Source organism: Poromitra crassiceps, assembly GCF_964638095.1.
Source record: "Poromitra crassiceps genome assembly, chromosome: 2".
Classification (NCBI taxonomy): Eukaryota; Metazoa; Chordata; class Actinopteri; order Beryciformes; family Melamphaidae; genus Poromitra; species Poromitra crassiceps.
Genome location: NC_139624.1, coordinates 3,073,899 through 3,087,043, shown reverse-complemented (window position 1 = coordinate 3,087,043; position 13,145 = coordinate 3,073,899). Strand labels below are relative to the sequence as shown.

Below are 13,145 nucleotides of genomic sequence, written 5' to 3'. Positions count from 1 at the left end.
GTTAACCGGCTGGATCGTCTCGACGGACTAAACCCTCCTGAGGGTGTCATTCCGCAGTCCCAGCTTCTGAGCGGAGACTGCGAGTCTGGGGACTGGGTGTCATTCCCAGCCCCAACTTCTGAGCGATCAGTCGCCCCAACCCAAACACCGGAGGTTTCCAGTGCAGCGACGCCTCTTGCTCCCACCGTGCCTGCTTCGCAGCAGCTGGTTGAGCCACAGCACGTGCCCCTGCTGGGTGCTGCTGAGTATGGAGACGATTTCAAGGAGAGGCTCGCAGATTTCCTGCGGGCCGAGGGCATGACGGTGGAGGACCTCCAAAGGTCATTCCCTACTGCTCCCGTGCCTCCTATTCCTCCTGCCGCTGCATCTGCTTCCGAGCGCACCGTCGTTCCGGAGGTTTCCAGACCTGCTACCCCCCCAGCTACAGCGGCCGTTGCTTCTAGCCCTGCCTCTCGGCCGCCTCCAGCTCCTAAGCGCATACTCTGGGGGGGAGTTAGTGTCATCCCACAGCAAAGGCAGCCACATCTGAACACCAGCAGCCATCTGTACCGTGATCAGACCGGCAGGGTTCGCATCACACCAGAGGAGAGGCAGCGCCGTTTGGACACCCGGAGCTGCCGGTACTGTGGTCGAGCCGGGCATCACCTCTCCTCCTGCTCCCTGCGTCCAGTAAGTGGGTCCAACACTCGCCGGCCTGTGAGACTCTCAGCGGGTCAAGGCTCTAAGAGTCCAGCCCCGAAACCCGTACGGTTGGGCAGCGTTCCCTGCAGGACCCAGGAGTGGCAGTGTGTCTCCAAGAAGGTTAAGGAGTTGGAGAAGACTGTCGATCGTCTCATTGAGAAGTTCAATCACTGCCTGCAGATCAGCTCCGTCCCCCCGCAGGGGGCCTCCAAGTCTGCCGGCCCTGAGGCACAACCTGTGGACCTTCCCCTCGCCGAGTCTGAACCCGTACCTCAGCAGCAGCCAATTCCAGTTCTTGACCCACACATAGGTCCCAGCTTGACGCTGGGAGGTCCCCGTAGTGTCGTCAGCCTTCGGTCAGGAGCAAAGAAGAGGCGTTCAAAGAAGGAGATGGTGGGTGTCCTGCCCAAACTACAGGTCGGGAAGGTAGGCCTCGCTGAGTCAGAGCCCCCTTGTCTGCCTTCGGAGACGGCGGCATTGGTTGGGGCTCAGCCTTTAGATTGTGCGGAGCCTTCTGGAGCTTCTGCAGTTCCTTTGGCTCCTTCTTCCAAGTTTGGAGCGTCCGCTGAGACTCCACCTTCGGAGCCCGCAGAGTTTGAAGTGTTGCGTCAGAGGCACAGTTCTTGGTGGGGGCCACCGGACCGTGACATTGACCCTTTTGATGGTCTCCAGTCTCCCATGTTTGGATCGTGCCCCGGGGGATGGCCGACTCCAGTGGATCCACCGGAGTCGGCAGACCGAGTCTGTCGGTCTATCTATGGCTTCGATATCCAGTATTAGGGAGGAGCACCTCCACTGTCTGACACCCCCTTTGGGCCCTAACCACCTGCATCTAACCACCTGCTGAAGAGCACCTCCACTGTCTGACACCCCCTTTGGGGTCTGACCACCTGCATCTAACCACCTGCTGAAGAGCACCTCACTGTCCTACACCCCCTTTGGGGCCTAACCACCTGCTGAAGAGCACCTCCACTGTCTGACACCCCCTTTGGGGTCTGACCACCTGCATCTAACCACCTGCTGAAGAGCACCTCACTGTCCTACACCCCCTTTGGGGTCTAACCACCTGCATCTAACCTCCTGCTGAGGAGCCCCTCCACCAGAACCTGCGGATTTTCTGTTCTCCAGATATCATCCTTGATGGCCTCATTGGACGCGTCCGTAGAGGGAAGGGTACTGTTATGATGATGTCATCATTCCTACTGTGATGTCATCATTCCTACTATGATGTCGTCGTTCCTACTATGATGTCATGGATCACTGATGATGTCGCAGACGGTGATGATGTCATGATTCATAAGTGTCTCAGTCATGCCTTTCGAATGGCCTCGCTGGTGATGTCACAACACAGGTGATGTCATGTTCGGGATCTATAAAGGTTCGTTTCTGCAGGCCCTCAGTAGTTGTTCATAAACGAATCTCGCGACAACACCCTGCAACCGTTCCCAACTTCGAACCTTGCAGACCCAGCTATCAAGTTCAACAGCGTTCCTACTCATCGAGACTTCAGTTTACCAAGTGTGTCTTGGCCATCAACTATCCGCGACTAGATCCACATTTCCCACACCAAGCCTGACATCCAATGTCTGAATCCTACAAAGGACTGCGTCCTCAGGAGAGAGACATTTTGAGGATCCCCATGGGTATCCTCACGTTAAGTGCCCACAATTCTATGCGCACGGATGAATGATTGCTGTCTTTTAAAAATGGCAAGCAGCAAAACATCATCGGCTGCGCAAATTTACACATTTAAATCTATCTTCTGTCATTCGTGAATATGTTATCACTTTAGTGTGCCTGCAAATGTTTTAATGCCCAACTGTTTACAGGCCTGGATTAACACAGTGTGATGCCCCTGGATGACCCAGACTTGAAGTGCCCCCCTCCCCCCCTACATGTAAAAAGTGAAACTTACTATGGCAATAAATACCACACATTTACATGACTGTTGTCATGCCCTCAACCTCTGCCTCCTAGTCTCTCTTGCCCCCTCCCTTCTGTTGTGATTACAGGATTGGAGCCAGGTGTGTGGAGCTGCGTTCCAGCTATCACAGCTGCCAATCATCACCAATCAGCAGGCTTCATATACCCAGCCCAGACTCCAAGACACTGTCAGATTATCAATCAAGCTACATGGAGAGAAACCTCTGCTGTCCCGAATCTGATTACTTGCGCCAATCCTCACCTTTCTGTCTGCCTGCTCACCACCTGCCTGGACTTCAGCCTGCCTGCCCGTTTACCTCCAGCCTGCCATCTTTCAACCTGGGTATCTAGTCCAGCCGGACCAAGGCGATAACATTTAAATAAACAACCATTGTTAAAACTTGATATTCTGTCTCTGTCTGTCTCTGCCCTTTGAGTCCAACAAACCAAACCCTAACAAATGTATTGCTAAAGTAGAGCCTCAACACACACATACCAGACAAGACATGGGTAGATGATGGGGACTAACATCATCACAAATGAATACAATTGGGCTAACTGAATTTACAAGAGTCTCAGCTTTCCAGTCACACTCAATTTCTGTAATTCCAATATTGTTTAGGGGTCCTATATGCAGAAATATTCAAATAGAAATAGACAAAAATAACACATTTATAATGCATGCAAAAAAACATGTTTTTTTTTAAGATGAAAATGGATTAGCATAAAGTATATAAAGGGAGGCTTCTATGGGTAAACATAGAAGTCTCCCTTTGCATTATTATTCAGATATCTTGAGGTAACAGGTCAAGGGACCCCTTATTATGGCCATGCCCGTTTTTCCCTTGCCAAAATTTTGTCTAACTTTGGAGTGGTATTTGGCCCCTTGCCGACAAGCTAGCATGTCATGGTTAGTATCAATTGATACCTTAGATCTTCTAGTTTCATATGGTGTCTTCGCTCTAGCTTTAAAAATGAGCCTGCTGCAGCCTCTAAATGACAGTAAAATTAGCCGCGGAATCATTTTTGGCTGATGCCCCCTGATGCCCCAGGGTACTCGCCCTGCCCATATAGTTGTTAATCCGGGCTTGATTGTTTATTAATAAGCTAGAAACTTCTGTGAAATCGGACATCTGGGACCATGACGCAATCACGCACTTGGTAGCCTGTTTGCTCTTTCCAATGTGAGGAAGGACTCTTTCCTACAGAGGTAGGACGTGACTAGGAAGGACAAGTCCTGCCGAGGAAGGATCCTTGACAGTGACTGCGTTTACATGGACTTGAGTATCCCGGTTACTGTCGGGGTTTTGGAGTATCCCGTTTTTGTGTTTGCGCATGTAAACATCATATCCTGGTTTCAGAAACCTGGATAAGCACTTATCCCAGTTTTGAGAAAGCCGGTTATGCTAGGTGGAGTACTCTGAAAGAACCCGGATACTGCTGCATGTATACACCTTATCCTGCTTTCTGACCGCAGCAGACTACCTGCGCAGGCGCGGCTTGAGCCAAGTGACGTGACGTAACAGCAATATCCGAAAAATGGCGGCGGTTGCAAAGAAAGGCAAGTCGGCCCACTTCTGGAGGGATGAGGAAACTGAGTTTTGTCTTTCGGCGATGAAAGAATTAAATGTACTTCGCACTTTAGATGGGAGAAGGCACCGAAATGCTGACACATTCAAAACTATACCGGACAGACTGCAGGCCGGTTTCCCAACACGTTCCGTGGAGCAGGTCAGGTCACAGTGGAAAACACTAAAGAAACGTTACTACGAGGTAAAAAACCACAACAAAAGAAGTGGCTCTGACACAGCAACGTTCAAATTTGACAAAATGTTGGACGAGATGCTTGGTAACCGTCCGCTGGCCACTATAGAAGTCGACGGTGTTGACGTCAGCTTTCCTTCTGCTACAGATGAGCATTCACCTGATACACCAAATCCAGGTAAGTTAGCTAGTGTTAGCACGTAGCTAATTTAGCTACACGTTAATTAGCGTTATATCCCAAGTATTTTTCATGCCATATGGGCGATGTTCATGGGCAAACAAGTAAACATACAAAACGTTTACCTAACTAAGTATATCCTATCAATCAATAGATGTGGAATACGACACAGTTGAAATGGATAACAGCCGAGGGAGAGCCCCTGCAGCAGCTGAGGAAACCTCTGCATCCACCAGTACTGATAGCATCCCTGCATCTGCTGAGACACCCTCCCAACCGACAACCGATGACATATTATAGCCTACATTATAGTCAGATGATAACATACTGCAGTCTTTTTAGCTCCAGGTAACCAGTAAAAGAGAGATTATGTATGTAGCCTATCTGTAGCTGACTGCAATTAATAAAATATCTAATCGTGATACACAATACTTTTATTTAGGTTTTTATTTTCTTAACCCTTGTACCCCGCTAACCCGGTAACCCTTAACCGTCCACTGGTCCGTGTACAGGGTCCGTGATATTAGTTCTTATTTTTGATAGTCTTAATTTATTTATTTTTTTATTTTTTATTGATTCTTATCCATTGGTAACTTCATCTCTCATACCTCATATCAACATTTCATGCTTACTCAGAATTTTAACCCCTCGAATGCCAGTTTACTGTACTTTCTGTACAATACAATTTTCAGTTGAAAACACAAAATATGATTTTTTTCCCTTCCCATGAATGCCACCTGGTGGCGGGGTGGTGGGATTATCATAGCTGTGGATTGATGACATTTTTGGCGGAGGAATTACTTTATTCCAGCTTCCATCTTTTGAGAATTGCAAATTTGCATTTTTTTTACTTTCATGGATCTTGATATTAGTACTTGTTTTTTATATTTATAAGTAAGTATTTTCTTATTTTTTATCGATCCATATCCGTTCCTGCTTCCATTCCTCCTACCTCATAGCCATAGTTGAACATCCGGGTCAAAACACACGCTTGAACGACACCATTTAGGCCATGAGCGAGGGAGCTCAGAGCTGGCCTCCACGGATGGCGCTCTGACCGCCTCCGCCGCCCAAGACGCTCCTTCGTGGGCATCGGATGTTACTGTGGCCCGCTGCGCCTCGCTGCTTTTGCGTGTCTCAACGCGGAAGTCATGGAAAGCTCTTAGAACGGCATGGATCACGACAAGATTACACATCTAGAGTAAATTTTTGACGCCGATTCCAGAAATGCTCGTCACGAGTCTCTACAATGAACGGGCGCGGAGATACAATGTAGTTTCAAATAAGGTAAGTTTTACAAAAAAAACATGAAACTGCCCATTTTCGACTTCCAGCTAGTTTTCACAAAAAACACAAACGAGCTTCATTGTATGGAATCAAATAAGGGCCAAGCTTCAAATTATTAGTTTGCACCGGAAAATCCGCGTTCCCAGGTCATGTGACCATATTTCCATGATAATCACTGTAGGGTATATTTCATGTAAATCTCCATGCAATTCGTTGCTGTGCTGTGCTGTGTGATGTGCTGGGCAAATAGGGGGGGGGGGGGCAAACACAATAGAAACTACAAATTTGATGTCTTGAGTCGAACTGAGAGGTGTAAGATCAGAAAAATAATTATTTTTGGGGAAAGTGGCTGGGAGTCGAATTTTTTTTGTTTTGTTTTTTTGCAAAATTAACATTGAAATCAATGGGAAAACTATGCAATGGATTTTGAAGCCTTGTAACTCAACCAAATGTTCAATCAACCCCAAGGTTAGATATTAAGGTCAAATTTCAAGGTATTTGGTCCAGGATGCCCGCTGAAAAAAAGTGAAATACATTAATTTTGTAAGAATTTCCTGGAGGTCTCAAAAAGGCGGTTATAATGAAATCAATGACCGTGCAGCCGGTCCTTAATGGACAATTGAGGATTATTTGAGTTTCTGGGTGCCAGGACGATGTTTTTCTAGTTCTGGCAACGTGAATTACCATAATAAACCATAAAAAAAACCTGTGCTGAATTTCACACCTTTCGCTCCAGGATTTTCCAAATTTAACTTACGCGAGCTGGCTAGCTGGACCAGTAGGGTATTATACTGCATTACACTGACATACAGCATGCAACACATAAATAAACCAGATACACACATGAATGTGTTTAAGGCACATACATATGTTACCCTCAGGCTCTTCTAAATTTCGTGTTAACACTACAGTTGGAAGAGCCCTCCCATCGAGCATAGCATTTTCGTTAGACAATCTGTGTTGGGCATTAAACTCACCTTATTTCTGCACTTTGAAGTCACAGGTAGGGTCGGGTAGGGCAAACTAATTATATCGGAAGCCTAGTTGCCAAAAAAAAGTGAGCGGTGGTGGTCTGTCTAAATGCATTGTAGAATGTATGTACAAGACAAAATGATGCCAGTGCGCATGCGTCTGGACTCTGTTTCCAGGCAACTCGGTGATTCTCGTCAAACTTTGTCTTAAAAAAAAGAACAGCTCACTTTTTTCCGCAACTAGGCTTCCGATATAAATAGTTTGGACCTTGGATGGACTTGGTGTGTCAACGATGATTGCCACAAGTGAGCTGGTTATTTTTTTTTGTAAGTGTGTCAATTTAGGATGAAAACAAACGGACTTGGTGTGCAAAGACCTTAACTCATTCACCGCCAAAGACATCTTTGACGTGTTATCAGAAATAGCCATCCACGCCAAAGACGTGTTTGACGTGTTTTTGTTTTTATTAGTACAGCGCGTAGTTCAAACACTTCCCCAGCCTGTGACATGTTATCAGGCCACAAAGACAAGCCGACAACACGCGAGCAAACACATACCGCAGCTGTTGTTTTGAAATGAGCTGAGGAAAAACAGAAAACAGAGAAACGCGCTTCCTTGTGAAGTTGTGCAGAGAGGAGAAACGCCATTGAAACGCCCCTCGGCGCGCTGCACGAGCTGATCGGCTTGCTGCAGGGCAGCGGACATCGATCGTTCGCGGTAGTCAAACCCGTGACCAACATGATCGATCCTGGTCCCTTCCTGTGTCCCAGCCCGAAAGAGACGAGACAGAGTCACAACTGTGTGAGTTGGAGGAGAACAGCAGCCTCGCCACAGAAATGGCTTTCACACAGAGCGAAGCAGCACGGCCACTTTCCTGTCGAGGGCGAGGAAGACTGGACTGACTCCAATGCGACAGGACCCGGATGATCTCGCGGTAAGGAGTGTGTGTGTGTGTGTGTGTGTGTGTGTGTGTGTGTGTGTGTGTGTGAGAGAGAGACTACACTGATCTCTGCATTCTATTCTATGATCACACTCACTCACACTGAGTAAACTGTATTGTTGAATGTAAAAAAAAGCACATCATGTATATATATATATATATATATATATATATATTTATTTATTTTTTCATTTGTGTCATAACGAATAATATTTACATGTCTGATGTCAATACAGTTCAAAATAAAAGAATTGAGAGCGAGTTCTGCCTGAGATTGTGTGATTTAGAAAAATGCCATTTTCTGCAATTCATCTTCTCAGAGAGACCTTTTTGGTGAAAACAGGGTGTATATAAATGGCTATAAGTAGAGTACAGAACATGCTAAAAGCTCACTTTTTTCCCCCTGGTGAACCCAGAGAGGTACATCTTCATTTTGAGGTATTGCAAATCACTTTGGTGCTAATAGATAATTTACTGTGGGTCTTGAAAGATGACCAACAATTATGAAAATCTTTGGCCTGTGCTAAATAGTGGCAGTCCTAAACTGGCCATGAATGAGTTAAAGCTTAATGTCAAGATTATAATTTCAGACATTTTTAGGGGTTATATTTGGGTACATTAATCAGAGAAAATAATAAAATACAAATAAAAATAATATTAAATTAACTGATAACTTGACCTGATGCTTGACTCGAAAACATATCAGGTGAAACGGCTGATTACTTTTGATAGAGCAAAGCCACGCAAAGTGAAGATTTCCTGCTTAATCTGCATACAGTTTTACCCCTCAACCACAATATCTCATTCAATAATTCCTCATCTCACCAGAGTAAAGGGACGACCCACCCTGCTAGCAGCAATAAGATTGAGCTTAATTGTCCCTTTATGGATCGGTCCCCATCTGTCTGTCTGTCTGTCCATTAGACACACTGTAACGTTGACTTTGTGCCACTAGGCATCAGTATTGACTGACCCAAGGGTGGAGGTAACCCTTTATTTTACAGGTACCCTAGTTACATATGAACTATTTGTAATTACACATGAACACCAAATATAATTACACAGTAATTACCAATAGTTATAAATGAAGTTCATATGTAGTTACATTGTAACAGACCTGTAAAATGGAGTGAGTCTGTTCAACTGTAGTTGATATGTAGTTATATTGTAACAGACCTGTAAAATGGAGTGAGTCTATTCAACTGTAGTTCATATGTAGTTACATTGTAACAGACCTGTAAAATGGAGTGAGTCTGTTCAACTGTAGTTCATATGTAGTTACATTGTAACAGACCTGTAAAATGGAGTCAATCTATTCAACTGTAGTTCATATATAGTTACATGGTACCGTACCTGTAAAGTGGAGTGAGTCTATTCAACTGTAGGTCATATGTAGTTACATGGTACCGGACCTGTAAAGTGGAGTGAGTCTATTCAACTGTAGTTCATATGTAGTTACATGGTACCGGACCTGTAAAGTGGAGTGAGTCTATTCAACTGTAGTTCATATGCATGGTACCGGATCTGTAAAGTGGAGTGAGTCTATTTAACTGTACTTCATATGTAGTTATATGGTACCGGACCTGTAAAGAAGCTCCGGGCTGGAACAGAGATTGCTAAAACCCAGTGGTGGATTCAAACCACTGAACTTCTGATTGCAAAGCAAGCGGCTTTAACCACTCAGCCACGAGGGCTTTCCAAATTTCAAATTGGTGGAGTTTGAGAGGATAACTGTATGTCAGTCAGATGTAGTTGTCACTTCATAGCTTTGTTATTATAAACAGAGACTTGGGGAAAATATTGATTGTTATAATATTGAAAATATTGATTTTTAGTTGTAGATATGATTTTGTCCAGAATTCCCATACAAAAATTAAAATAAAAGTATTGTAGGTATAGAGGTAACAGTGAATCTATAATCAAAATAGCCATTCTTCTACATTCTAATTGTTAGCTTATTGTAAATGAGTCATTTTCCCCATCAATTTCCCAATTTCTCAATTAGTTGGGGATCCAGTCGAAGCCCCTGTGGTCACCAGACCCCTGGATCATCTCTCCCCAAAGTCTACCCCCTCCCCCCAAGTCTATAAATCCCCCCGATGTGAAGCATAAGGGGGAACTCCTCCCAATTTGCTAAATAAATTGTATGCACTGTGCTCAAGAAACTATATATTTTTTTAAAAATACATTCTAATCATTTGCTGAATTGGGGTGGAAATAGTCACATGAGCCATTTACAGCTCATGTGTGTGTGTGTGTGTGTGGGGGGGGGAGTCTGGCACAGTCACACTGCAGAAATGCATTCATATTAACTCATTCATGGCCAGTTTAGGACTGCCAATATTTAGCTCAGGCCAAAGATTTTCATAATTGTTGGTCATCATTCAAGACCCACAGTAAATTATCTATTAGCACCAAAGTGATTTGCAATACCTCAAAATGAAGATGTACGTCTCTGGGTTCACCAGAAAAAAAAGTGAGCTTTTAGCATGTTCTGTACTCTACTTATAGCCATTTATATACACCCTGTTTTCACCAAAAAGGTCGCTCTGAGAAGAGAAATCGGAGAAAAGGGCATTTTTGTAAAGGACACATTCTCAGGCAGAACTCGCTCTCAATTCTTTTATTTTGAACTGTATTGACATCAGACATGTAAATATTATTTGTTATGACACAAATGACAAAAAAAATATATATATATATATATATATATATATATATATATACATGAAGTGCTTTTTTTACATTCAACAATACAGTTTACTCAGTGTGAATGTGTGTGTCTGCGCGGGGCCCATGTGTGTCTCTTTACATTACATTTCGTCATTTAGCAGACACAGCAGTAGAGTAACATCAACACACACACACACACACACACACACACACACAGAGAGAGAGAGTTCTGTCCACAGCTGCTGCTGGATCGCACCTCCTTCCCAGGGAACCCTATTGATCTCCCCGCAAATTAGCATAGGAGGAGAACACCAAACTGGTATGAGATCAGCGTCTAGCCTCCTCTGCCTCTGCATCATAACAAAATGTGTGGCGAGGCTGCCAAGCTTTACGGGCTAACCGAACTACAATTTTGCGTGATCTGTGTTTGAAAGAGCCTATAGTCACTTTCAATGTAATCCCGGCGGGTCTTTGATGCACGGCGCAAATGCGCTGTGAAAAATGGCTCCTGTCTTTTGCTGTGGTTTCCTGGTTCTCCTCCTCCTCCTCTCGTTCCGCCTGGGACACAGGAACCGGGTCCGGCTTGGGTTTGCGACCAGGCGCTGGAACCGGATCGATCATGTTGGTCACGGGTTTGACTACCGCGAACAACTCATCCAGGTTCGCTGCCCTGCAGCAAGGCGACCAGCGCAGCACGCCGAGGGGCGTTTCAATGGCGTTTCTCCTCTCTGCAACAGGCAGCGTTTCTCCGTTTTCTGTTCTTCCTCCTCCCCCATTTCAAAACAACAGCTGCGTAGTTGTTTGTTCATGTGTTGTCGGCTTGGCTTTGAGGCCAGGGACCTGATACCATGTCACAGGCTGGGGAAGTCTTTGAACTACGCGCTGCACTAATAAAAACAAAAACACGTCAAACACGTCTTTGGCGGGGAGGCACATTCCTGATAAGACGTTAAAGACGTATTTGGCCATGAATGAGTTAATCAATATTGCCTGTCTTTCAAGCTACAACTAACAAAGTATCAACATTTTTTCCCAAGTCTCTGTTTATAATAACAAAGCTATGAAGTGGCAACTACATCTGACTGACATAGTTATCCTCCCAAACTCCATTTAGAAAGTTGGAAAGCCCTCGTGGCTGAGTGGTTAAAGCCGCTTGCCTTGCAATCTGAAGTTCAGTGGTTCCAATCCACCACTGGGTTTTAGCAATCTCTGTCCCGGTACCATGTAACTACACATGAACTACAGTTAAATAGACTCACTCCACTTTACAGGTCTGTTACCATGTAACTACATATGAACTACAGTTGAATAGACTCACTCCACTTTACAGGTCCAGTACCATGTAACTACGTATGAACTACAGTTAAATAGACTCACTCCACTTTACAGGTCTGTTACCATGTAACTACTTATGAACTACAGTTGAATAGACTCACTCCACTTTACAGGTCTGGTCCCATGTAACTACATATGAACTACAGTTGAATAGACCCACTCCACTTTACAGGTCCGGTACCATGTAACTACATATGAACTACAGTTAAATAGACTCACTCCACTTTACAGGTCCGTTACCATGTAACTACATATGAACTACAGTTGAATAGACTCACTCCAATTTACAGGTCCGGTAACATGTAACTACATATGAACTACAGTTGAATAGACTCACTCCATTTTACAAGGTTTGTTACAATGTAAGTACATATGAACTACAGTTGAACAGACTCACTCCATTTTACAGGTCTGTTACAATGTAACTACATATGAACTTCATTTATAACTATTGGTAATTACTGTGTAATTACATTTGGTGTTCATGTGTAATTACAAATAGTTCATATGTAACTAGGGTACCTGTAAAATAAAGGGTTACCATTTTCAGGGATTATTAGCAGTTGTGGTGAAAGCAAACTTATGAAGGGCCCTATTGTGTCTCGTGTGTTACTGTACAGTGTTACTGTGGGGGTTCTCCAGACTTCTGTGTGCTTCTTTATCACGTGAGTTATATCAGAGGAAACAGTGTTAAAGAGTACATAAACAGAGAGCATAAAGACTTTCTGTTTAATATTAATCATGTTAGAGATGGAAGGAAGATGTGGACGGGTGTTGCAGAGTGAAATTGGACATTAGTTTGTAGGCTCTTATGCAGCAATCAACCATCTCTTGAACTCAAGCTGTATTTATTTTTTATCCTGTGGCCCAACAGGTAAATTAGGGCTCCAAACTAAAGTTAGTGAAAATGTTGTTATTTAATGATATGAAAGCATCATACATGCCTTTTAGACTTAACCATTTGATCTATATCTCAGTTGTTCCCCGCCCGTTTGCTCCTCTCCACTAAAATGTATGTAGGCTACATTGTCTACCCAGACATTATTATAAAGAACATTGGGATTCAGTCTAAAATCAGCTGTTTTTAATGATGACTCATGTCATGTCATGATGTCATGTTGAGCCAGGTAAAGTGGATGATGTCATGTGATGATGTCATGTTGAGATGCACCTTGATGAGCTGTCCATCTCCCGTTCCGATGAAGAAAACCATCCAGGTGTTCTGGCTCACTGCCAGCAGCGAGGTCATCGAGCTCTGCCTGGACAGCACCCTCACTGGGCTCAAGGCCTGGGGCTGACAGACACACACACACGCACACACACACACACACACACACACACACACACACACGCACACGCACATAAACACACGTTAGATTCTGTATGGATTCC

The 13,145-nt window shown here is 44.4% G+C and overlaps 1 protein-coding gene across 1 annotated transcript in view; it reads right to left on the bottom strand.

Moving 5' to 3' along the window:
* LOC310791693 (plexin-C1-like) overlaps window positions 1-13,145 on the bottom strand; it is a gene marked incomplete at both ends in the record, with an annotated part of 125,697 nt that overhangs the window by 9,562 nt on the left and 102,990 nt on the right. The window contains one exon of the mRNA XM_083653348.1: window positions 12,925-13,041. Within this exon, the coding sequence (XP_083509474.1) occupies window positions 12,925-13,041 (117 nt within the window). The remainder of the gene's footprint in view (window positions 1-12,924; window positions 13,042-13,145) is intronic.